At 41.0% G+C, this 26,592-nt stretch overlaps 1 protein-coding gene and 1 long non-coding RNA gene across 4 annotated transcripts in view; one reads left to right on the forward strand and one right to left on the reverse strand.

Moving 5' to 3' along the window:
• Positions 1 to 81: 81 nt before the first annotated feature.
• LOC116901846 lies at positions 82 to 25,849 on the forward strand. The gene is made up of 3 exons (XR_004388026.1): positions 82 to 339; positions 23,518 to 23,734; positions 25,801 to 25,849. It is a non-coding gene; the product is annotated as an uncharacterized LOC116901846 (long non-coding RNA).
• Ttbk2 (tau tubulin kinase 2) overlaps positions 7,965 to 26,592 on the reverse strand; it is a 105,995-nt gene continuing 87,367 nt past the window's right edge. For all 3 annotated transcript variants that reach the window (XM_032904028.1, XM_032904025.1, XM_032904027.1), the window contains 6 exons: positions 25,168 to 25,325; positions 23,466 to 23,682; positions 19,131 to 19,342; positions 17,380 to 17,968; positions 13,372 to 14,639; positions 7,965 to 8,631 (listed from right to left, as the gene is read on the reverse strand). In XM_032904028.1, the coding sequence (XP_032759919.1) occupies positions 8,169 to 8,631; positions 13,372 to 14,639; positions 17,380 to 17,968; positions 19,131 to 19,342; positions 23,466 to 23,682; positions 25,168 to 25,325 (2,907 nt within the window). In that variant the 3' untranslated portion in view covers positions 7,965 to 8,168. The remainder of the gene's footprint in view (positions 8,632 to 13,371; positions 14,640 to 17,379; positions 17,969 to 19,130; positions 19,343 to 23,465; positions 23,683 to 25,167; positions 25,326 to 26,592) is intronic.

Consider the following 26,592-nt stretch of genomic DNA (forward strand, 5'->3'; position numbering starts at 1 on the left):
CACAGGCAGCCGGGAGGGGCGGAGCCAGCGGCCGGAGCGACCGTTGGACGACGGGGCGGGTCCTTGTGGGGTGGGGCTCAGGCGGTCCGGGAAGATCTGCCCAGCCAGCTAGGCCTGCAGGGCGCCGAGGCGCCTTTCCCTGACTGCTTGGCCCCTGGAGCAATGTGATGAGATGGAACTGCGGCGAGCTCTGTGGAGACCCGGGTCCGAGAGGCCAGACAGGAAAAGTGACCAACTCTAAAAGACACCAGCCTATCAGACCAGACATCTGCCATAAACACAGCCTCAGACCACCGACTGTAGAGCTTTTTGAGTCACTCCCTCCTCAACCAAAATAAAGTGAGTAACCTTCTGTTCTGACCTTTTTGTTTTTCGAGACATTATTTCTCTGGATAGCCTGGTCACTCTGTAGACCAGGCTGGCTTAGGACTAATAGATTAGCTTGCCTTTGCTCCCGAATGCTGGGATTAAAGGGGTACGCCCGGCCTGCTTAGCTTTTTTCCCCCTTTACTCAAAGGCTGACTTTTTACCATTGGCCAATCTTTCCAATTGACAATTGAGGACAGAGTTCCTGCTGAGGCATCTTATAAAACTTATCAGATCATAAACCATTGAGGGTCCTTAGGAATTGTTCTAAGGACTTGTATTTAGTCCTTTACGCATTAAGGAGTTTATATCAGGGTATTTCAACCTCTATATTTAAGAGGTCAATATTCATAATTAGCTTCTGGAAGAGTAAGGCATTTCTGGACACACCCCCCCATCCTACACACACAAAACACACACACGCACACACACATACACTCGTGCCCGATACACCTCCTGTAGGTCCCTTATTTTGAAAAATACAAGAGGCTTTCAGATGTTGCTCCTTGGTTAAAAAAATTCAAGATAGGGGATCTCATTGAACAGTTTCCTTCAAAGGAAAGCAGCACTGTATTAATAGGCCCTGTGTTCCTCTCATTCAAAGGAAGACCACTTGGTGAAAAGCAGTAGATGAAGCAGGAATCCCTCTAGTATACCAGGGATGTTTGCTGAAGAGAAGAAAAGGAAGTTTTAAAAACTTAATTCTGTGCTGGGTTTAGTGGATGCTTGCAATTCCAGTACTTGGCAAAGACAGAATATCAGGTTCAAAGCCAGGTTGAACCAAACAACACCTTCAGACCCCTAAACCCTGGTTTTCACCTAGCTTCTATTCAGTTAGCCCAAATGTCCTTCTCTTGGTTGTTTACTAGTCACTTCTGATGTGCTGAATCTGTAACACTTTAGTAGTTTAGGAAATATTTTTCACTTTTTGAAATCCAAACCATGACACAAATAGCACTGAAGTTTGCATGCGGACTGAATGTTTTATTACTAGATTATAAAAATAAAATACAAAATAATTTTAAAACAGAACTTAAAACACTGTACAAAGCTTTAATATGGTACAAATGGGAAAATTAAATAAATAATTACACTTTTATGTACAGATGGCCTATACAAAAGCACTGCATGTTTTTCAATACTCTATGCCAGTGGTTGCCTGAGCAAAGACACATAAAGGGAAGATGCTGGAAGGAGAAAGGATACAATGTGATACATTGAAAAGAGCAATTTTTCATCTTGCTAAGAGGAGGACAGTAAAACATTGACTTATTTTTCTTGTTCAATAAGAGAATTCAGATTGTGACTAAATCTGATAACCTTTGCCAATAATAACTTATGAACTTATTATATCTAATACAAAATGAGATGTGCCTCCTTTTCTGAAAACCTTGAAATCTGAAATAAATGGTCTGATGAAATAGATAGCATTTAGGAAAGGTGTCAAAGGAGAAGAACTGCATCAGGGAACAGCAAGATGGCTCAAGCCCAGGTCATCAGATCTGTAGTCTCAAAACTCATCCAATCCAACAGTCTCATCTCTCTCATCTAAGACCCCACCCCCTTAGAGACAGGGTTCATAGAGCCCTACACTCAGCTTCAGAGCCTATGCAGCTCAACACGTATGACCTTCAACTCCTGTTCCTGCCCTCACCTCATACACGGTGAGATTACAGGCACATAACCACTACGCCTAGGAAATCCAATCCAATTTTAATCCCCTGAGTGGCCCAAGTACTACATTTCCTTTGCCTTAAAAGACTTATTTCCTATATTTTAATTTCTTAATTATCTTAGAGAACTAATTTCACTAACTGATGAATAGTTTAATAAAACTGTCTTAGCCAGGCATGGTGACACACACCTTTAGTCTCAGCACTCAGGAGGCAGAGGCAGGCAGACCTGGAGAGTTTGAGGCCAGCCTGGTCTACAGAGGGAGCTCCAGGCCAGGCTACACAGAAAAACCCTTCTCAAAAACAAAAAAAAAACAACCCCCCAAAAAAAAACAATAAAAAAAAAAAAAAAAAAAACAAAAAAAAACCCAAACCCAAACCGCTTTTGAATAAAGTCTCAAAGCTTTCTTCTTAGCAAACTCCCTAAAATAAATCACAGCCAAACTTTGTAGCCTTGTTTACTGCTGCGATGTGAGCAAAAAACACCGGGCACATTCCAACTTTGAGGTTTTAAATTACATTTTATAAGAGTTTTAAGTATCATATGGCAAGGATAGTCTACATTAAAAACTTGGTTTACTAATGTCTTTAAGTAAACAATCATGTATACAATACAAAATCATTTTAAATTACTGAGGTAACTCTTTCCCACTGTTAATGTAAAATAATGTTATTAGCAAATTCTGTAATCCTGTTAGTCTCCCTCATTCATACTGCTGTTGGTCTAGAAATCCTGGTTGAAGGTACCAGGAGATGTGGTCAGCATCATCGTGAGCCTGTAGTGTAGAAATTATCCCCTCCAATGAGAAAATGCAGAAACTTGTTACACCGTAGGGACAATGAAAGGGACACCACTTTTGTTACAAGGCTCCTTACAACCAAGGATTGAGCACAGTATAGGAAAATCATCCCATCACCTTGAACTTGCCTTAGCTGTCATGGTTATTAGTACTTGTGTGGGAGCAAATACTGGAATCATTACTGAGTAAATCTTTGCCATTTAGCATCTTGAGATTTTTGTGAAACCAAGAGATGACCTTGTCACTAATTTTCTGATGCAAATCCTCTCACAAGAGGAAGAACTTACCTGAAAGCCTACATACTTTACCCATATTCTCTAAGTAAACAGGGGTTCTTGTTCCATACTTGGGACTTACCTAGGAATTTTCTACTTTCTGCAGTTGTGGAAAGCAATATTGCATAACAAGATCCTTAAGGCTCCAAGATTATGTTAAAATTCTGGAGAAATGGCCAAAATAAGGCAAATACCCAATAATGTGAGTTTTGTCAAGTTTTAGTGAAGAAGTAGGGGGCATGCTTACCAGGCCTCACACCTCCCATTGTCTTAGTTGTGGAACTGCCTCTAGTTTCCTCTATAATCTTAAGGTCTAATGTGCACTTCAGTGGCTTCTGAGTTAGGACTATAAAGACTGTTGGTATGTAAGGACCACCAGAGTTGTTACTGTAATCCTGTAATCCGTTTGGATTAAAACATAAATAGCTATTCTGCAAATATGTTGTCTATAGAACCAAATTCAAGAATTTAAGCAGTGCAGTTGGTTACAAATGTCCTATTACCTCAGTGACAGAGGTGACCTCTCCTCAGAAACAATATCCCAAAGCCATAAATAGGCACATTGTAAAAAAGTGAATGCAAACCATAAACATGACAGAAGTCATTCTTTCTAGCTTTCTTTTTCTTTTCTTTTTTTTTTTTTTTCAGAGCTGGGGACCGAACCCAGGGCCTTGCACTTGCTAGGCAAGCGCTCTCCCACTGAGCTAAATCCCCAACCCCAACAGAAGTCATTCTTAAAGACATGCCATGACAGATACAAATGAGAGGTACACTCAACGTATAATATATACATACATGTATGAAAACTTAAAAAAATAATTAAAAAATAATGTTTTTGTTTTGTTTTTGGGGGGAGAGGGTCCCACACTACAGCCCAGGTGGACTTGAAATCACTATGAAGCAGAGGTTGGCTTCAGACTCTCTTCCATCGTCCCACCTCAGTCCCTCAAGGATTGGTTAGAAACATGAGCCATCACACCTAGCTAACAAGTTTTTAAAATATGAGAAACTGATCTCCACAGATGAATCTAGATTATCTATAAATATATTTTAAGATAGCATTTTCAAGATGCAATTTTTTCCTTAAACCACTAAATTGTGGATCCTGTTTCTCCTATCACCAATTCCTAATGTTAGATTAGAAATGTAAAATTTTCTGCCCTTAAGGAAAAGGCACCTGTTTGTCAAGGTTATTGGGTGTAGAAAATCTCATTATTACTTAGCTAGCTAGCTATGTGGTCTAGGTTTATAAAACATGCAGCAATGTATACCTTTTCCTTTGTACAATGGATGCAACCACACAAACAGCAGCCTAGGAATCTGTGACTGCGAGAAAGTCTCTGGTACCTGCTGCAGCCCCTCAAGTTCCCACAGTGGCCAGGAGTAAAATAGACAGAGGTCCTACATGTGTAGGACACAACATCAGCATTCAGTGGTTTGGTGTGCTAGAGCAAATAACCTACAGTGATGGCAACAAGTCTTTGACCATTTTGTTACTATTTTTTTTAGGCCTTGATTAACTTGTTGCAACTTTTACCAAAAACATTCATTGCAAAGCATGCAACTAAAGAACTAAAGGTAGCTGTGCTCCTGTTTGCAAGGCCAGCTTGTGTACCAAAGCTGAGATAAGTGCTTCATTGAAAGGTGACTTAAGATCTTGAGCTTAATGTTGAATCAGATAGGATCCAATTCCTTCCTGTTTTCACTATCCATTAAAGTCAGATATCTTTAGGCTGTGCAAGATTACAAGGTATGAATTTAATATTTTAAGCAATTCACAGAGCCTACAGGTCAGTAGTATAATTGGGGGGCAACATTACCTAAAATTAGGAACTAAGTGTCCATTCTTGGCTCCACTGAAATAATCACACAGACTAAATAAGGTAAGGACAGGCTTGAGCTAGTAACCTGTGCAGATAGAAGCCAGGAGGTACTTGTTTCCCAAAAGATTTCTTCTGTCATGCACTACTTCCATTATGGATATAGTCATGTTCTTCACTATACTTGGATGATTTGTGATTGAAATGTGGAATATGCCATCAATAAAAACCTCAAAATAAATCTCAAAATAACTGAAAATCCAAACCAAAACAAAAGCTTGATTCTCTGTAGATCATACTCCTGAGCCAAGAGTTGGCTTAAGGCTGCCAACTTCTATTTTTAACCTGAAAGAAATGTAACATCTAAAAGCACAAACTATATTTTTTAATCCTTTGTTTGTCTGTTTGTTTGTTTCTTCAAGACAGGATTTCTCTGTGTAGCCCTGGCTGTGCTGGAACTCACTCTGTAGACCAGGCTGGCTTCAAACTCAGAGATCCAGAGTGCTAGGATCAAAGTGTGTGCCGCCACGCCCAGCTCCACTTTCTGACCTCTACATCAGGACAACACTTAATAAATGTAACTACTGATACACAAGACATAATTACTCAGTCTGTTTCCTTTCCTTCAGAGCAGAAACATCTTTGGTTGGCTCTTTTCACTACATACAAAATAAAGCATTCTCACATAATGAGAGGCCTTTTGTCTCTGGATTTTGATGAATTTGTTAACAACGTGTAGAAAAGGAGGCAACACACTGAAAGGCTGGAGAAAGTAAACCCAGACAGAAAACATCCTGTGTGTCAGCATGACTGCCAGCAGATAAATTCACAAAGAAAAAGGCTGGGCCCGATTAGCTTTCCCAGTTACTATCAGCACATTTCTGACTAGAGAGGACAGTGAGAAAGCTGGCTACTTTTAGCATCATTTAGCTAATGTAATAGAAAGAGATAATTTCAGTTATCCTACATCCCGTCCCCACTCCCCTTCAAAAGAGTGACACGAAAGAGGCAACTTTCAGGAAATGTTTAAAAAAGTTGATGCCAGATCCATAATTATGATGCCCATCTATCCACTTTAGCCATAATGACAGAACTATGTGGCTGACATGAGTCATCTTTGAGCCTGTATTACAAGCATATCTGGTTACAATTTTCCCCTATTAAAATACTTTTTAAGTGAAAATTAAGTACCTTATACCTCGGCTTGGTAAAGACTGCCAGCTGCTGCACTATGCACCCGGAAGGCAGACGACTCTTAGGTATCACATGCCAAGAACATACTTTCAGAAAATGAAGACAGGCAATGCCCAAGTGTACCCGAGGCACACAGTAGAAAAGGAATTTTATCATCTATGATCTTGAAATTACAAATGCAAAATGAGAAAAAATGGATTTATATAAGCATATGTCTCTATATTTATAAATATTTATATAATTTACCATGAAAGACATGCAAGCAGTTCTGCAGCAAAGTTATACAATAGGATACATAAGGATCAGTCTCCAGCACACAGTTGTGAGAGAGAAATAGCAGTGGGCCTCGCTCGAAAGTGCTTGAACCTGGGAAGAATTAAGATTCCACACTACGCCACATTTCTCACGGGAGACCTTGTGTCTCATTGTAGTGTCCCAAGTTTGCAAACGCTCAACACAGAACAAGCTGAGACAGCGCAACGCCAGGGCAGCTGGGATGCACCACCGGAACATGTCCACTTAGTGAAGACACTTCCATTCCTACCCCCTCCTCCTCAAACTGTTTGGCAGCAATGCAAGAGTCAAAAGTAACGTCTGTTAAAAGGCAGACCTCAGCAGCAGGCACATCAACTTCCCTGTCCTCAATAAAGTTTTTATACAGCCACAGGGCGTCAAATAGCCCACTTAAAAAGTCTGCTGTCTTTAATTTGCCTGATTTCTGCTAGTAGGAGAGTGAGATTAGAACAAATATCATCCTTACAACTTTATAAATTGAAATTTAGATGTCAACGGCAGCTATAAACAAGAGCTCAGTTAGTGAGTTTCTCCCCCTTGGACTGTGCTGGACCGAAGCTTCCTATGCAAAGGCATCGACTCTTGATGTGCTTCCTACCTGCCCTAATTATACTTACGTCGTCTTATAAATGTGGAAATCCGGCTAAGAAGCCCAAGCATTAAACAACACAAGAACCAGGTAATAAAAACATTGAAAGAAAACTATTTAGTCTAAATTTATTTCCCAGGTATTCATTCCTTATTGGCTAAATGTATAAAATACAAAATCTGATGGTAAACCTCAGTAACATATTTTATTTCTTTCTAAATTTCTAAAAAGTATAAGCCACAATCTGAAGTATTGTTCTTTCCTAGCATCACCCTGAGAGCTGACACTAGAAAGAACCCAGGAAAGCTGTCTCCTCCGGTCCGTCTCCTTCTTCGAGGAGGACATGTAGTCGGGGGAGGGACACTTCTACCTTTGAAAGCCATTGTGCCACTCTCTGCCCCTCTCAAAGCACACCTGCCCAAAATAGCTCTAGCTAGACATTCTTTCCTTTTTGAGATAAAAATATAGGAGGTAAGAATAAGAACTGTTGCTCAAAGGAAAATAGCCAGGTTTGAATAAATAAAGGTAACTGGATGTTAGAGTGTTATTGTGTACTGATGAAACACACATTAGGGTGTGTTGTTAAAATAAGAGGTAAAAACATTAACTTTAAAAAATGTAAAATCCAGGAAAGATACTAAGAATGAGTGGGAAAGGTGTAGATTCACTAAATAAACACACAAACCAAATATACCCAGGTAATGGTTTCCTGGCAACAGGCTTCTTATATTTGAATGTCTGTGCAATGACTCTCCAAGGTTAGGAAGTTTTAAATAAAAATATCAAACACATTTGCTATATACTTTTTGAGTAGAGGTTTAACAAATTAGGAAAAAAAAATCACTTAAAATCCCATTCTATTTCCTATCCTCAATTTTCTGTTTCAAATGCAGCTTTAAACAAGAGCTCAGTGAGTTTCTTCCCCTTAAACATTGCTGGACCGAAGTTTCCTATGCAAAGGCATCGACTCTTGATGTGCTTCCTACCTGCCCTAGATAATTATACTTAAGTCTTGTTATAAATAACTGATCATGTTACTTTCTTTTGTAAGAGAAGATCAACACTGATTGTTTGAAACAGACAGTACAGGGACACACATGCATCAGGTCTAGAAGGAAGATCTCACACCTTTCCCAGAGATGCAGCCTGCTCACTTCCTATCTGCTGAGTTTACTGGCTGGCTTACTCTTCCCTGGGGGAGTTTTAGAGCTGGCTGAGTGGTGGTGGAGGCTGCCAGATCCTTTGGGGCCATTCTTGCTGGGTTTGCAATGCTCCTGTTGGCAGGACCTCCTGGAGGATGATGATCCTGAGTGGCTGGGAGGTGACTTGCTTCTCCCCAGATGTGGGGAAGAACTCCTCTGGTCATGGTGGGGCCGTCCAGCCCTAGATGGTGAGGAACTAGATGTTCGAGGCAAGGAAGAGCTTCGAGGAGAGGCACTGGGACTCCTTCGAGGTACAACTGGACTCTTGGGTGGTGTTTTTGGATTGTGAGGAGATCCTGGGCTCTTGCATTGTGTAGTACTCCGGGATTTCTGAGATCCATTTTGAAGAATTTGGGCCAGGCGAGAGAAAAGGTCTGAATCAGAGTTACTACTCCCTAGAACTTTATATCTGCGTAGCCTTAAAAGAATAGAGAAGAATTACTTTTTTGGAAACAGGATATCAAAAATTCATTTTAAGTGTGCACAGTCTTCCAAATGATCATCTGTATTAAGTATGTCAATACCAAAACAATGCACTGGAAGTATACTGCGTTACTCCTTCACACGCATGCTGTGTCCGACATGGACTATGTCTTTTTGGCCTTTGGATAATGTTTGTTTCCTCTGACAAGGTCTTCCTGTGCAGCCCACACTGATCATCAAGAACTCAGTGTGACCCAGGCCAGGCCTGCCTCAGCTTCCTAGGTATTGGGATTGGAGGTTCGCATCATCTCCTAGCTTTCTATCATTCTTGGCCAAAGATACCTGTTTGTGTGGTTTTTTAAAATTCCAATAGGGGCCACGAGGATGGCTCAGCGAGTAAAGGCTCTTGCCAGATAGCCTGGTGACTTGAATTTGATCCCTGGAACCCAGGTAAAGGTGGAGAGAGAGACAAGTCCACAAGGTTGTCCTCTCACCTCCACATGTGTGCCATGCATACCCCCATCATGCAATACATTCTCCTCTCTCCTTTCTCTCTCATGATAAAATCTAAAAAATTTTATAAATATATAGTTCTGCTGTATAGTCAGGTTGACTAGTCATTGTCTTGTTTCAGAGCCACCATGTCTAACAGTAATCAAGGTTTTGTTGTTTCTTTTAAATGGTTTTCTTAGACAGGCTCTCTCTATGTAGCTTAGCTCATATGGAACTTACTGTGTAGGTCATTACTGTCTTGAACTTGTGATTGTTCTGCCACAGTCTCCCAAGTGTTGGCATCCGTGGACACCACCACACCTGGCTTTATAATCAATATATGTAGTAGCATTGGTTGTCCCTGGACCATCGTCATTAGTTCAGTCAAGCACGTGGAACTTTAATTTGACTATGGTGTTTAAAGGTGGGGTCTTTGGGAAGGGATCAGGTAAAATCATTAGGATGGAACCTCTATGGTTAGATCCTGGTAGCTTTGTAAGTAAAGGGAAAGAGACTGGCATATGTGCAGAGATGCACAAGGTGCTTAAGCCCCCATGTGCAGTGAGGGACTAAGTGAAGGGGACTTGTCACGGCCTTGTGCCATGCTACTTGGATTCCCATTCTCCTTATAAATTAGCCTGTCTCTGGTAAATGATTGTAGGAACAATAAGCTGATTAATATGTAAGATTTTAAATAAAGAGTTTATGTGTTATGGAATTTTTTTAAATACCAGGAGCCTATGCCACCTAGAAAACAGCACTGCAAGAGTTAAATGCAATTGTTTAGAGATCGAGTACATTAGAGGCCTGCCGTACACACAACTTACAGGAATCAGGGTAGGCAAAGCCAATCAACCAACCCCCCCTCCCCCATCCTTAGGCACCAGAGTTTAGTTCTCAGCACCAGCATTGGGCAACTCATGACCACTTGGACCTCCAACTACAGGAAAGCTAACATTCTTTTCTGGCCTCTGAGGGCCCATACCACACTCTCTCCCCCAACTGAAAATAAAAATAAAGCCTTTGGGAAAAAAAATCTGTTTGGAGACTGTACTCTCATTGTTTTGTTTGTTGCCCCCTCCCTCCTCATCTGAGGACAGTTATGAATGAGGCCAACATATCTGAGGACAGCAACAGACACAATGTTGATGCCCATGAGCTTGCATTTTCTGAATAATAAATTCTCAGTAAAAACAAATTGTTATGACTTGTATCACTTCAAACTGGGAAAGATAATTTTCTCAGATGCTTTGGGAGTATTCAACATTCATTATATTTTTATGAGAAAAAGAAATAAGCTAACCTGCATACAAAACTGAACAGAAAAACAACTCAATAACAAAAGTTACAATTTTACATCCTGCTTCAGTTAGTGCTGTTCCACTAAACTCCGTCACATTTCTTCTAAGTGGAGTAATGTATAATCTTCCTCAGTCTGTAAGTTCCAATAGTGATAATACAAATTCTTGCTATTGCTAAAAATTCTGCAAGTACTGACTCTTGTGTTTATTAACCAGATGGATTAGTAAAGCACTACCTAATTAAACAAACAGAAAGTAATAGGAGGGGTGTTTCAGAGACTAGTATGTTTTTATTTTACTTAGTTTTTTGATTTTGTTTTTTTAATTAAAGGCAGGTTCATTGGGAAGCTGGTCTTAGAGGAGTTCACTGGCCCCAAGGACTGAGTTCAGGGAGGAGTGAGGGAGAAGAGAAACAGTGCTTGTACAGATAAGAGTAAGTAGAAGAGGGAGAGATAGATGATAGATAGATAGATAGATAGATAGATAGATAGATAGATAGATAGATAGATAGATGATAGATAGATAGACAGATAGACAGACAGAGACAGACAGAGACAGACAGACGGACACACATGGACACACACAGACAGAGATTTAGGTCAATCATATAATGATAACTTCATAGATAATTGTCCCACTGGCTAAAATAATTCCTTTTACTCGGCTGGCTTAAGTCTGAAAGAAGAAATGACATTATTTTACTGTGTTCTAGAGCTCTTCATTGCAGCTTCTTACGGTGGAAGACGGAGTGGGTGGCCATTCTCCTATCTCTGCCCATTACTGCACACCTCCTTTTCTGTGACTGAAGTGACTTTCAGAGGGATACAAAGGCTTAATATTTTCTCACTCTGCCATTACATTTTTCCTTTTCCCTTTAGGGAGCTAAAAATTAGAGACTAGGTAGGATAGGCTGGAGAGATGATTCAGTGGTATCATGATAACTCAGAGCTTTGCCTCTAAGTTTGATCTAAATTCAATCCCCAGGACCTACATGGTGGAAGAGAAGAATCAACTCTCGAGTTGACTTCTGGCTGTTACACAAGTACAATGGTGTGTACACACACAATTTTTAAAAAGCACATGTGAGTAGTGAGAAGCAGAAAATGGTAAGACAGGAACACTGATATTGAATCTGAATCACAGAAAGACAAAAGTATAAAGAGGGCAAGGGACTAGCAAGTGGACAGGGGTAGGCACCATAGGAGTTTCAGAAGGAAAAAAATTTAGGTAAAGATTACCTAAGGACAGCTGGAAACTTCCCAAATTTAATGAAGGACAATATACCACATCCAGTAAGCTCAATGACTTCCAAGCAGAATGACTCCAAAGTGACCCAATCGCATATCATCAAACCAAGACACACACATTGTGCAAAGTCCAGAGAACAGCCAGAAAGAAGCAATTTGTCATATACAAGGAGTCCTAGGGTTCTAGAGGTCAAAAGGCAGTGGGTTAAGAACTGAGATTTTAAAGCTCTAAGAATCCCATGTTGAGAAAAAGTTCCCTTCTAAGATGGAGAAATAAAGATACTGTGATAGTAATGAGGTAAAAGCTGGGTAGGGGCTTGGCAGTACAGCGAGAGGTGGAATATGTACTGATAGCATGCTTGACACCCTGGTTCAATCCCTGAAGGACACAACCGCTTATATTACCCCTAGACCTGACATCTACAATGCTAGCTGCAGTTACTGCAGACTGAAACTAGAGGACACTAGACAGTAACTTGAACTGTCTTTCCATTCAGGAAAGAAAGATCTGAAGAAAGTAAATAAACAAATACATAGTTATAAAAGTAATTATTCTCACAGCTCTTCATAATTTTTATAAAAGATTCAGTTACTAAGTTGAGTGTGATTGTTGCACATCTATAATCCCAGTGGGAGAATCAGTAGTTCAAGGCCATTTTGAGCTACATAGGTCCTTGTCTCAAAAGCAAAACTAAATTATAAGCTTCTGTTTGGGCACATAAAATGAAGATGTAATCTTGTGATTTGAACAAGTACAAGGAATGGCAAGGTGACTTAAAGGGACACAGTGGTATGTCCCTGTTGTTATATTCTAGAAACCCAATTAGTATGGTAGACCTTTGGGACTGACTGTCTACTCCATGTTGACCACAATGAAAATAGGCACATCTACACAATAGGAAAAGTAAAGGAACTTATGGTTTCACCATAACATACACACAAATCAGACAGATAGAAAAAAGGACAAAGACACAATAAACCATAAAATGATTTAAGTTGGGGCCAGCAAGATAGTTCAGCAGGCAAGGTGCTTGTCAATCTGGGCCTGAGTTGGATCCCTGAGGAGCTATTCCCACAAGCTTCCCATTGACTTCTGCACCTACAAAGGCATGCACACAAATGTAAATAAAGATGATGTAAGGCCTCTAAATAGCAAACACCAAATGACAGAAGTCCCCGTCTTCCCAACTACCTTTAGAAGAAAGGAAATTCTGGAAGATACCAACATGAATGACCCTAAATATTTCCTGCTAAGTAAAATAGACCAGCTACAACAGAACAAACACTATGATTCTACTGACATGACTTTACACTTTATGATGATTAAAGCCATGAAGAGTTGCTGGGGGCTAGAAATGTAAGTTTTGATGTTTAATAGGTTTAGTTCCAGTTTTATATGATGAAGGGGGCCCTAAAGTACACAGTGCTGAACATGCATAGCAAAATTAGCCTGGTTAATACCACTGAAAAGGACACTTAAAATGAGTAAGATGGTAAATTTTATGTTTTATTTTGCCTCAGTGGAAACAAAATGCACTGTGCTTAATAAATCTGTACTGTGCCCTAAGGGTGCACCGTGGAAGAGACAGAAGAAAACAAGTTCAAAAGAAGGAACTGCACCCACTGCTGTCACGCAGTACAGCACACTTGAACACATCACTACACACTACACACATGGAAAGCATAAAGCATTACCTGGCTTCTACTCCAGGCCTTACTGGTGGCTTTCCCGGTGGCGGCCGAGGCAAGAACTGAGGTGAAGCTGAACTATTGATTTGATCTGTGCTGACCCAGGATACTGGCCTCGGAATCTTGCTCTTTCTAGACTGGGAGACGATGGGTGACAGAAAGCCATCTTCAACTGACCTACTCAGCTGGGGGTCTACTGCCAGTCTGGAAAAGGGGGCGAAGACTTCCTCCTCAGAAAAGGGAACTGCAGCAGCAGCTAGCTTCTCCTCCATCAGCTTCTCAGAGGCACTTGAGAGGTCCCCGAGGAAAGACTTGAACTGCCTTTTTTCTACCAGAAGTTTGACTATTTCTGGCTGATAGGCTTTCTTCTGTAAAAGCTTTTCTTTTGCAGAGACTGCAGAGGATGATTCAAAAGTTGAGTCTATTTCTTGTGCTAAAACAGGGATCCGGCTGTGCCTGGTCACCAAGGACGACCGAAGCATGTCCTTCCGGGTAGGAGGCCCATGCTCACTCTCTGAGACACAGTGATAGAGCTCTCCATTTCTAGGGGCAACTTTCTCTCTCTTACCCTCTTGGTGCAAAAAAGTAGCAAGGTCTCCCTGCTGGCCTGGCAAGCTCTCACTTTTAGTGTCATCTTTAAATAGCTTGTGTTTTTGCACTGCTGCCACCTGGCCTATCTGCCCTTCAGCATGTGGGTCAATGGCTTGTGGAGACATTTCTGACGTTCCAACTGCCAAAAGCTTCATTATCTCATGGTTTTTGTCCTGATTAGGCACCACACTGAAATTCTGTGTCTTTGACACATCCAGAGGTTCTGTGGTAGCTGACTGATCCCTTTCTGTGGTCACTAAATCTCCTGGGAGAGAGATCTCAATACAGTGTTGCCCTTTATTTAGCTTCTCATCTTCATTATCTGAGCCCAGAAGAATGCTTTTCTCTTCTGTTTCTCCAGGGAGATTTTCAAATTCTTTCACAACTAATCTATTACTGTCAGGAAGGTCTCTTGGTCCTAAGTCTTGAGACGCGTCACCATCTTTCATGTTGGGTAACATGCCATGACCAATGTGATCTATCTGAAGTCCCAAATCCACTCTGCTTCCTCCGCTTCCTAGTTCACCCTCTGTCACAGCCAAGCCCGAGAAGTTCTCCCTTGGAGAGAAGAGTTCTACAGTGGGCTCCAAGGGCTGAAGATCTTTCTTCTCTGGTTGTGGGCCATAGTGAAAGCTTCCTGAAGTTGACTGTGTTGATGCCACAGAAGGTCGAGGAATTGTAATCTGGAGAAGGGAGAAAAAAAAAATATATATATATATATAAAGTTATGTGGGTTATCATTTCATGGTATGAGATGTAATATTTCAGGTTTTAATTTATAAGAGCAGCAAAAATGAGCCAGGCACATCCCTTTAATCCCAGCACTCAGGAGGCAGAGGCAGACAGATCTCTGAGTTCGAGGCCAGCCTGCTCTACAAAGTGAGTTCCAGGATAGCCAGGGCTAACATATAGAAACCCTGTCTTGAAAAAACAAAACAGCAAAAATGTTTACCAGGTTTTTCCAACTCATACAATGAGCACTTACGAATAAAAATGAAGGAATCCACGATCCCTCCAAGGCCCCGCATAGAACAAACAATTCCCTCGGAGTTCCTTCTGCTTGTTTTCGTAACATGCTCTATGCATCAGAAGACTGACTTCAAAAGACTGCATAGTCCAGACTCCCTTACAGATGGGTGTCCTATGATAAATTAAATTCTATTATCCTTACAATAAAGTAGTTTTATGTGAATATAATTTAGTCTTTTTTAAAAAATGGCCTTTTTAGAGAAATCAGATACACTTAGATCACTTAATAAAAGCCATTAAATCCTAGGGGAAAAATGAAAAAAAAATTCTAAATTCAAATCCAAATTGGAGTGTTCATAGCAGATTTGGCTTAAATTCACTTCCATCCAAGTATATGAAAATTCTGGTATGGGTTGGGAGTCAGCTAAGTTGTTTGAAGTCTATTTCACTTTGTGTCAAGAACATAATTAGGTTTACAGACATGTAAATCCTGCCTTAAAACCAGTCAAGATGGAAATCACTTGACTGACCTATGAAGTAACTCTCAAATAGAACAGGTATGGCGCTGTGTATCTGTAATCCCAGCACTTGGGTGGTTGAGGCTTAAAGAATTTGAATTCCAGCTAGCCTAAGCTATGCTATAAGATTTTGTTAAAAATAAGTAAAAATAAGGAACTAAAGTGCTGAAATGCTTTAGGTGATTCCGATATAGGCTACTTGGGTTCAGAACAACCATACACATACATTTAAAGAAAACAAAACAACAACAAAAACAGTATAGGTCAGGTGTGGGCACATGCCTTTAATTCCAACACTTGAGGCAGATAACTGGGAGTTCAAGGCCAGCCTGGTCTACATGGTGAATTTCTCTGTAGCTCAAGTTGTCCTGGAAACTACAGCAATGTTCCTTCCTTAGTTTTTTGAGCACTGGGATTACAGGAATGGGCTAAAGATCCTAAAAGAAAAACTCAGGTTGGACCAGACTAGTTTATTCCCTTGGGCTAGTTTCCCTTATGCCACAAACAAATATATAAAGCAGTCCTGGAGGGGCTGGGAGGGAAGATCAACAAAGTGACCTGATTGGAGAAGAAGTGGGAAATACTCTCCACAGTGATGAAACCCTAACTTCCAGTGTCTTTTTTTCCACGTGCAAATGTGTTTTAACCCAAACCATTTCAATGTGGGAAACAATGCTGAGATTAGTATGTCAGAAAGTCAGGCCAAGTGGTGGTGGTGCAAGCCTCTAACCACAGCACTTAGGAGGCAGAAGCAGGTGGATTTCTTTTGAGTTGGAAGCCCACCTGGTCTACAGAGCGAGTGCTGGGATCAAAGTCATGCACCACTATATTTGGCTTTTTTTCCTATTCCAGGTTCACTTTAGAACATAGTATAAACACTATTGTTTATATGCACCCATTTACTTAACTCAAGCTTCTAATTGCACAGTCTTAACAACTAACCCACCTTCTTTTTCCTGCCTTTCTTTCCTTTTGCTTATTCATTTATTTGGACACAGGGTCTCCCATATAGCTCAGGTTGGCCTGAGTAGGCAAGGTTTTACAGTGGTCTTTTTTATTTAGCTTTGTGAATTCTAGGACTATAGCTGTGAACTCTGTCCACAGGAAGCCTTCATTTCTTTGTTTTCAGTGTTTGTACATGCATGTGGGTGTGTAAGAATGTCTGTGTATAGAAACACACGTTTTTTAAAGATAGGCTCTCTCACTAAATCTGGAACTCAGTGATTTGGCTAGACTGACTGGCCAGCAAGCTCCAGGGACCCATTTGTCTTTGTCCCCACCTCCGGCTCCATGCATACTCCAACCCAGTGCTGCAGTCACAGATGTAACCCGGTGCTACCCGGTGCTGCAGTCACAGATGTAACCCGGTGTTGCAGTCACAGATGTAACTATCCGGCAGTGCCTGGGCTCTATGCAGTCACAGATGTACCTATCCGCCAGTGCCTGGGCTCTATATGAGTACTGAGTGTCTGAACTCAGGTCCTTACGTATGCACAGTAGTAATTTGCTGATGGGGTCATCTCCCAGCCCCAGTCTTTTCTTTTTGTTTTGTTGTTGTTTTGAGACAAGGTCTATGTAGCCCTGTCTGTCCTGGAACTCACTATGTAAAAGAAGCTGGCCTCAAACAGAGATTCACCTCCTGAATACAGGGATTGAAGGTGTGTGTAACCACACTCAGTTCAGCACCCCCTCCCCACCCTTTCCCGCCCCCAACCCCCGCCTCTCTCTCTTGAGACAAGAGTTTCTCCATATAGCCCTGGCTTTGCTGTCCTAGAACTCATTCTGTAGATCAAGCGGGTCTCAAACTCACAGAGATCTGCCTGCCTCTGCTCCTGAGTGCTGGGATTAAAAGCCTGTGCCCCCATGCATGGCCCAGGCTTTTCTTAATAGCATCTTGAACAGGTAACACAAAAAAATGACAAAAGCCACTTCTTACCGCAGTCAGGGGTCCTTCTGCTTGTGCCTCCATGGGACTTGTGGGAGTCACTGTGATGAACTGACTTGCAGCTCCAGCCTGGAGGTCTAGCCTATCTGTGTACAGTTCTGAAGCAGCAGTAGCAGGGCATTCAGCAGAAAGGGCTAAAACCACACCTGAGCTTTCCTTCTTTAAGTGCTGGTTGTCAGTCCAAGGACCTACTTGGATCTTTTCATCTTGAGGTGACCCCTCAAGGACCTGAAGCACTTCCGGCTCCTCATCTGAAGGGCTTCCAGTTGTTTTATGGCCTAACACCTCATTTGTCCTAAAGTCCCGAAGGTCTTGCTCCTTGTCCACAATCACCCATTCTTTGGAATCAACCTCCTGCTTACAAGAGCTTAAGTTAACAGCTATAAATCCGTGGCTGCCACCACCATCGGCCTGCTCTGGGGTGTTGGCAGAGGCAGGCTTGGAGGCATCAGGAGGATATTCTTCATCATAGTGCCAGACGTGGTCAGTGCGGGGCACAGCAGGGACACAAGGCTTATGAGGCAGAGCAGGGAGAACAGGTTCCTTTCCTGCACTGGAATCTTTCTGCATTTTCTCCATGCTTAAGAAAATGGGAAGAAGTTACTCAGTTGTCCTTAGAGAAACATCTATCTATCCTGAAAAACTATGTGGAACAACCGTTCTTACCAAAGTGACGAGCGTGTATGGAGAAAGCAAGGGGGGGTCTCACAGGGTCACGACCCTCTCTACTTGCCATTCCAGCTCTCCCCAACACTGTCCACTTTAAAGTCTCTTTTATTAGTTAGTCTGACTCCTTGCCAAATACATTTTTATTCCTATTGCTCTCATATCTACATCTCATCTTGAGTGTATTTCGAATGGTTAGAGCACTGTTCAAGTCTAGTCCATCTTTCTGATTGAGTGTGGACGTGTAATAACAAATGACCGTGGGTTTCTGATGCTCCTGACTCACAGACACGACTACCACAGATGTTTGTATGTGGTTCTGGGGATGGAACCAGGGTCTCACATGTTAGGCAGGCACTCTACTAACTGAATTATACCTCCAGCCCAAGTCCACAGTCCTTCTTAACCCAACACTTCACTGCCAGCAGTCCCAGAGCTGGGACTACAGTGTGCACTACTACAGACAACTAGCTCTCTCCTAATTCTCTTGACCCTATTGATTGGTAAATAGACGTCAAATCTTACATTTTCATTTTCATCTTGCAACCAAAATTTGGTACAGGTAGAATGTGCCTAACTGATCAAAACCCATCAGTCATTACACTATTTATATACATTGTAAAGTTTAACTTTCCTTCTATCTTGGGAGATGTGGGTACCATAGGGCAAAATGATAAACTTACTTAGGAATTTCCCACTGCACCTTATCTGTATGTGTCCCCATCCCTGCCTAATGTTGCCTTTGTACCTCTACACTGTTCCTCACAGAGTTCACCTTCTAACGAAGTTACTGCAAATATGTTCATTTTACTACTGTACTGGCATTAGGAAGTGAGCAATTGCTGTAGAATTTGTAATGATATTAGACAAGTCACATTAAGAAGAAGGATACAGATATGAACAAATGGAAACTTAAATGGTGTCTGTTATAAAAACACAAGAATTTCTTATTTGAAAGAATTTACGTAATAGAGATATAGTAATAATCATAATCATAATCATAATAATGGTAACATGGAAGTTTTAAAAAGAGAGAGAGAAAGGGGAAAAAAAAGATACACTACATATTTACATACCAGGTCTCAAGAAACTTATCAGTATCTGGCTTTGGCTCAAGAGTCAGACGTTTTTCCAGCTCAAAGCTGTGAATGGAACGTAACTTCCTTACTAAAGGAACATCTCTGTCTGGCTGAGTAATCTCTGATCGGACACGAATTGGTGAGCCAAGGCTTGGAGCATTGAGAATACCATTCACTTGACCATGGCTATTTTCTTCTTCAGTAGCTGCCTAGAAAATAATATAAAATACAATCATGAAAATTATTCCAAAGTTATACATAGGAGAAATCACTGAAGCCTTTGAACTAATGTCAACAAAAGATTACATGTATTTTCAGAAAATTAAATCTTTAAAAATTTAACTTTGAAGATTGTATTTATGTATTTACTTACTGTATATATGTATGCACATGCCCTCACTACATGTGAATATGGAGGTCAGACGACAACTTGTGGGAGTGCTGACTCTCCGAGATGCAAGCTGCCAGGCGAGGTGGCAAGCACTTTTACCTTCTGACTCACCTCACCAGCCAAGAAAACTAAGATATTTTGACTTTGGGCCTGGAGAAATGACTCAGCAGTTAAGAACATCTACTGCTCTTGCAGAATACTAGAGTTTGAGTTCCAGCACCCACATCAGGTGACTCAACCACCTGTAACTCCAACTCCAGGTATCTGAAGACCCTGACCTCCATGAGTACCTGCACACACATGCACATAATTAAAAATAAAAATATTAGACAGTAATAGTTCTGTTTTATTAAATTTCTGTTTGTCAATTCTTTATACTCAGTTTTTCCTAGGTTTACACTTGGTGTTAGTATTAACTTACTTGTTTAAAATTATTTTTGGTAGAAGAATAGTTTGATAATGTTTAAAGACCGTCCTTCTTACATTACAACTATTTAAACGTTTAAAGAACCCTACGTCACTATATTAAAATTAAATCTTGGAAAGGAGGTTATCTTTGTGACATACAGACCTCACCAGAGTTAGGAGAGACTGCCCAAACTGTCATACCCCTTTCTCATTCCCTCCCTCAAAAGCAAACAACAAAACCAACACTTCAGACTAGAACAAGAAGCTGCTGGAAACTGCCAGGGCAAGCAGAAGGCTGGGCACAGGGTAATAGGCTACACAGAGTCTGTCTCAAACCAACCGACAAATCCAAATGACCAAATTCCTCAGGCTGGAGAGATGGCTCCATGGGTTACTAGTACTCACGGTGAGTCACATCTAACCTATCTCTAGGTTTCAGAGACCCTGACACCTATTTCTGGCATCTGTGGGCAACATACATGCAAGCCAAACACCTACACACATAAAATAAAAATAAAAATTAAAAGAAAAGAAAAAAACCCCAAAGCTATCAAAATCTAGTTTGTTCTGGTGCCATAAGGACTGCCCCAGTTGATATTACAAAAATCAGATAGCAAAAGTAGTGGGCTTAGTGTAACTGATGCATTGAGTTCAATCTCCAGCAACGCACACACAATATTGAATCCCTACTTTTGACTACTCATTGCTGACTTCTACGTGTAGACATTATTCATTAGCCAGACCAATGCTTTTACAAATGTCAGAAAGTATGTATGCCTAGGCTATAATCTGAACTTCTATATTCTCATGCTATATTTCATGTATTGAACTCCCTAATTCCAAACTAAGATAATGGAGTATGTGGGAAATGACTAGGTCATGGAGGCAGTCTCCATAAAATTGGTATCTTTATAGGGGGTCCTAAAGAGACCCCCAAATCTGTCTCGATCACTATAAGTAATAAAGTTCTGTTGTTTGCAAGGTACCTATTTCATATTTTTATTACAGCAGCCCAAACATACTAAGAATATATCCTTAAGGGTATTTTTTCTTTTTTAAAAAAGATAACATTTGACTTAAAAAAAAATAAAGGATTACTTGGCATAAAGATGGAGCAGAGACTGCGCATAGCCAACCAATGGCTGCCCAACTTGAGACTCATCCAATGAGAGAGCCACCCCCTTACACTATTAATGATGCTCTGCTCTGCTTACAGACAGGAGCCTAACATACGTCTCCTCAGATGCAGAGACCCACAGCAAAACACCAGGGGAGTTAAAGAAATCTAGTGGGAGAGTGCAGGATAGAAGTGGGCAAGCGGAAGGTGTCAAGAACACCAAAAGAAGACCCCATAGAGAGTGGACTACCAACCAGGGAGTGTGCAGAAGCTAGACAAGCCAAGTGGGGGCTGTTTCAGCCTCTGCTCCCTCCCATTGGATCCCTTTCCCCCAACCTGGGACTGCTTGGTTGTCTCAGTGGAAGAGGATGTGCTTAGTCCTGCTGGGACTGAATGTCCCAGAGTGGTGTGGTGCCCAAGGGAGGCTCCCCTTCTCTGAGGAAATGGGGATAACAGGACAATGGGAGGAGGAGAGGAGGAGGACGTGGGCTGTGATCAAGATAAAGTGAATAAAAAAATACTGAAAAGGAAGTGAAAACAAAAACAATTACTTTTATTTCTAATTGCATGCTGGGGCCTATGCCTGTGCACTTGTGTTTGTGTGTGGGGGTGGGGGCACATGCGCACATGTTAGTATATGAACACTGAGTGTAGATGATTTTAAGAATCCCAAATCATCAGATCTGGAGCTAGGGTTAAAGGCTGTGAGCCAACAGACATGGATGTGTGGTGAACTGAACTCAGGGCCTTTTCAACAGCAGTCCCTGTTGTAACAGCTGTGCCACCTCTCCTGTCCCTCTGTAAGGTAGGAATGGCTGGCCAGCTTTCTACCAGCCATATTTTAAGGCTGAACCCTAACCTTAACATTCCCAACTACACCCTTTCACACTGTCATCATTTTCAGGACAAGGTCTCTGTGTAGCTGTGGCTAGCCTAGAACTCACTATAAACCAGCATGGCCTCAAACTCAGAGACAGAGATCCGCCTGCCTCTCCATCTCCCAACTGCCATGATTAAAGACACAATAACAACTACTACTACTGTAATGAATGACCTTTTCAACATTATCTTCATATTCCAAGAAAGGAAAAGAATCAACAGTGAGAGCAAAGAAAAGTCAGGATAATCTGCCCACGAGTTAAAAACCCACCTATTTCTTTTCCACACTCACAAGTGGACCTGCGTATAATTCTATCTTTTATCACCCACTTTACCAGTTTATGATCAAGTGTGATCTGTGCTCTCCTCTTCCCCTCATTAGAGACAGTGCACCAAGGCTGTGAACAGAGCTGCACTAATCAGAGTCAAGAAAGGGAACAAAGCCCTGCCACGTCATCTGGAAAGGTGGTCCGCTTTTGTTCTACAGATGTTTCTTTTCTGTTTGTCATATGATTTCCCTCCTTCCTCCTTTCCTCCATCCTTTTATGGTAGAGGTGGAGATGGAACCCAGAGCCTTACATATGCTAGACAAGTGCTTTACCACTGACTCCTACTCATGCTCCTGATTTATTTTAATTATCTATCTTTTCCATTACATATACTAGATATTAATCTTGGTATCTAAACCTGAGCACTTTGGACCACATTTGAAGTAACCATCAAGAGGGCTGGAGAGATGGCTCGGTGGAGAGGGAGCAGAGAAGATCACTTGCTACACTGGCAGAGCACCAGGGTTTAGTTCCCTGCACTCACACAGTAGCTCACCCCATCCATAACTTCAGTACCAGGGACCTGGTGCCTTCTTCTGACCTCCACAGACACTAAACACAGTGTACAAATACATACAGACATGTAGGTAAAACAGCTATATACATTAAAAAGTTCTTTAAAAAGTTTTAAAATAAAATAAGTAGCAATACCTTGTTCTACTTTACCCTCGAAACTGAGAATCATAAGCTGGTGGGATGATTTAGTAATGACACTTCTTTTTTTTTAAATGAAAATTAAATTATATCATTTACCCCCTTCCCTTTTCTCCCTCCAACCTTCCCCATTAACTCTTGCCTCCTTAGCTCTCAACACATGGTGTCTATTTCTTCAACTGTTATTACATATATATGTATATATCTTCCTAAATATATAAACTGTGTGTGTATGTATCTGTGTGTGTGTGTGTGTGTGTGTGTGTGTGTGTGTGTGTGTGTATTTATTTATTTCAGGGCTGAACACTTGCTATTGGGTAATCAATTTGAGGGCTCCTCCCAGGTGTGACTAGGATGACCAGGGTTTGAGCTCCAGGGCTATTATGGTAGAAAAAGAATAACATGCACACGCACACGCACACGCACACACACACACACACGCACACAGACGCACACGCACACTTTCATTTATATTCTCTCTCTCTCTCTGTATCAGTAAGAGAAGAGCAGTAAGTGCATAGAAAGATATTACTTAGTATGTAAGAAATACATACTTTACAAATTCCGAGCTTTATCTTGTTCTTGTTGATATCCATCTCTTCCCAGACATCCTTTTCCTGAGGGCGAGGGTGCCCCAGAGATCCAGGCAATTTATCTGGGGACACACCAGCAGGGATTCCATTCTCCCCATCACTAAGTTGCTCATCTGGAAACACTTCGTCTGTATTTTCTCGAAGCAAGTCTCCTGGGATAGGGGTAGCATTTGCAATTCTGAAGAATTAGGAGAGGAAACCAGAAAACTTTAAAGACCAGAATAAAAGAGGTACCAGAAGACTGTTTTAAATATTTTTGTCTCTAACTTTAAGTGATAAGTCTACACATAATTAAGAGTTAAATAAAATCTAAAACTCTTTTTAACATTAATTTTATGTTGATTCTGAAAAATGAACATTTTTCTAAATTGGGAAAAGTTAAAATTTTCAACGTGACTTTCAATGCAAATCTTAATACAACTCACTGATTTAATGATCACTTTTCTTTTTGTTTGTTTGCTTTGTTTTTCAAGACAGGGTTTCTCTGTGTACCCCTGGCTGTCCTGGAACTTGCTTTGTAGACCAGGCTGGCCCTGAACCCACAGAGATCTGCCTGCCTCTGCTTCCTAGTGCCGTGATTAAAGGCGTGCACCGCCACACCTGACCAACAATCACTTTAAAGCCTGAAAACATCTGTTCTACTTTCCATGAAGCTCTCATCAGTAAAATAAAATAATTTGCCATTTTTGCCAGTAATAAAAACAGTTAGAGGGAAGTACTTGGTGGTATAAGTAACTAAGCAATGGTTAGCTGACTTTTCAGTATGAAATGTGTACTACTCTTTATTATTTTATTCAATGTATTTTGACCATCGTCACCTCCTAGAACTCATTCCCATCTCCGTACCACTGCACTTTGTTATTTTTCTGGATCTTAAATAAACAAAAGAAAATAAAACAAGGGCTGGAGAGATGGTTCAGAGGTTAAGAGCACTGACTACTCTTCCAGAGGTCCTGAGTTCAATTCCCAGCCACCACATGGTGGTTCATGGCCATGTATAATAAGATCTGGTGCCCTCTTCTGGCTTGTAGGCATGTATGCAAGCAGAACACTGTATACATAATAAATCTTTTTTAAAGGATGTGGTTCCCACACAGTTAAAAACAAACAAAAAAACCTACAAGAAGCACAGAAATGAAAATCAAGCCAACAGGCAATCAATAAGACAATAAGACAAAAGAAAGTCCCAGAAGCAGCAGTGTGTGCTCACTCGTATGAGGCCTCAGGCATCAAGGGAGGAGAAAACCCTCTAGTTTTTCCCTCTGAGGAAACTAGAAATTCTGAAATTACAGAATTCATACAGTTCTACATGAGAAAAATACAAAATATGAATAGGTATTTGTCTATACATTCCTTCTTCCCTTTCTTTCGAGAGTGGGTCTTACTCTGATCCCACTCTGGGACTGAGTACAAGATCTTCCCAAACCCCGGGTTACAGGAGTATACCATTGTGCTTGGCTACATACACTTCCTTTGAGTGAATTCCAGGTCCTGGTCACACAGTTGACATCTCTCGGCCTGCTAGTCCATGACAGGTTTTTACCTTTTAGTCATCAGTCAGCTATTAATTCAGAAGGCCTCTGATAATTCTCTGTTTGACAAATACTAAAGGAAATTCTTGCATTCAGAAAAGGCAGCACTGTCTGAGCTGTGTGGGACATACCCGATTGCAGCAGGGGTCAGGCGGGTGTGCAGCTGAGGGGTGGCAGAGGTGGTGGTGGTCGTTAGGGAGCCGTCAGTTCCACTCTTCTCCCAGTCAAAAGGGTCACTTTCAATTACTCCAAAGGTCTTGATGCTATTGTCAAACACGGATGTTAGAAGCTAAACCACAAAGGAAAAAATTAGAGTGAGCCGACAGCAATCCAGGCAATTCATCTAAAGCAGACCCTTTAAAAAGGATCTATAATTAGATTTCCTTCTAAATCAACGGTTTAAAAGAGAAAACAAACTGGGACCATGTGTATCATAAGAAATTAATGTTAATTAATTAACTAATGTTGACTGTGGAACGAGTCTGTAGTTGTAAGAAATATTTTATTTACAGAAGCTATATAATGCAGCCTTCTAATCTAACCTTACACAGTTAGGTGAAAGGAAGTATGAAGTGTGAATATATATACTCATATTATTCACGTAATCCACTCATCTGGCTATTTATGTATTTGTGAAGTGGACATTTTTATATGGCTCAACCCAAATAGGTATAGGTACAGTAGCCAGTGGTTACAGCCGAGATGCCCACGACAGGAACATAAAGCAAACCTTTCATCTTTCCTTGTGTTTGTTTACCTTTTAGGAGCCGGGCAATGGTTGTGCATGCCTTTAATCCCAAGCACTGGGGAAGAAGTAGGTGGATCTCTGTGAGTTCAAGGCCAGCCTGGTCTACAGCTGGAGTTCTAGGACAGCTACACAGAGAAACCCTGTCTCGACAAACTAAAAAACAATCAAACAAACAAAAACAAAAATCCAAAAAATCCCAATCACACATACAGAAAAACTTTTATGTGTATGTTTATATACACAGTCCAATTTATGCTTTTAGTTTGGCTTGTTTCAAGTACAATTTCATTCTTACCTATACCTGTCCATATTTTCAACTTCATGAGTATAATTTTATTCTCTAATCATTTCTCTTACTCTGCTAGTATCCTGTACTCTGAAATTCATTTTTACAGTTCCTGCTTCAGACCTGCCTGAAACCAACACTTCTTGTTGGAGCATTCTGCCCATATCTTTGAGGTTTAAAAAGATGATTCTGGGGCTGGAGAGATGGCTCAGTGGTTAAAAGCGCTGGCTGCTCTTCCAGAGGTCCTGAGTTCAATTCCCAGCACCCACATGGCGGCTCACAACCATCTGTAATGAGATCTGATACTCTAGTCTTGTATGCCTGAAAACAGTTACGTAATACCCATATACATACATACATACATACATACATACATACATACATACATACATACATGTTTAAAAAAGAGGACTCTGGCTATTAAGCGGACAACAGATGCCATAAATAGTGATGATGATAAACCAGCCAGTTAGGACCAGTGAGGAGGCTACTTATCAGTTAAACCAGAATGGTTACAATGGA

This window comes from Rattus rattus, chromosome 5 (assembly GCF_011064425.1).
Source record: "Rattus rattus isolate New Zealand chromosome 5, Rrattus_CSIRO_v1, whole genome shotgun sequence".
In the NCBI taxonomy this organism is placed as follows: Eukaryota; Metazoa; Chordata; class Mammalia; order Rodentia; family Muridae; genus Rattus; species Rattus rattus.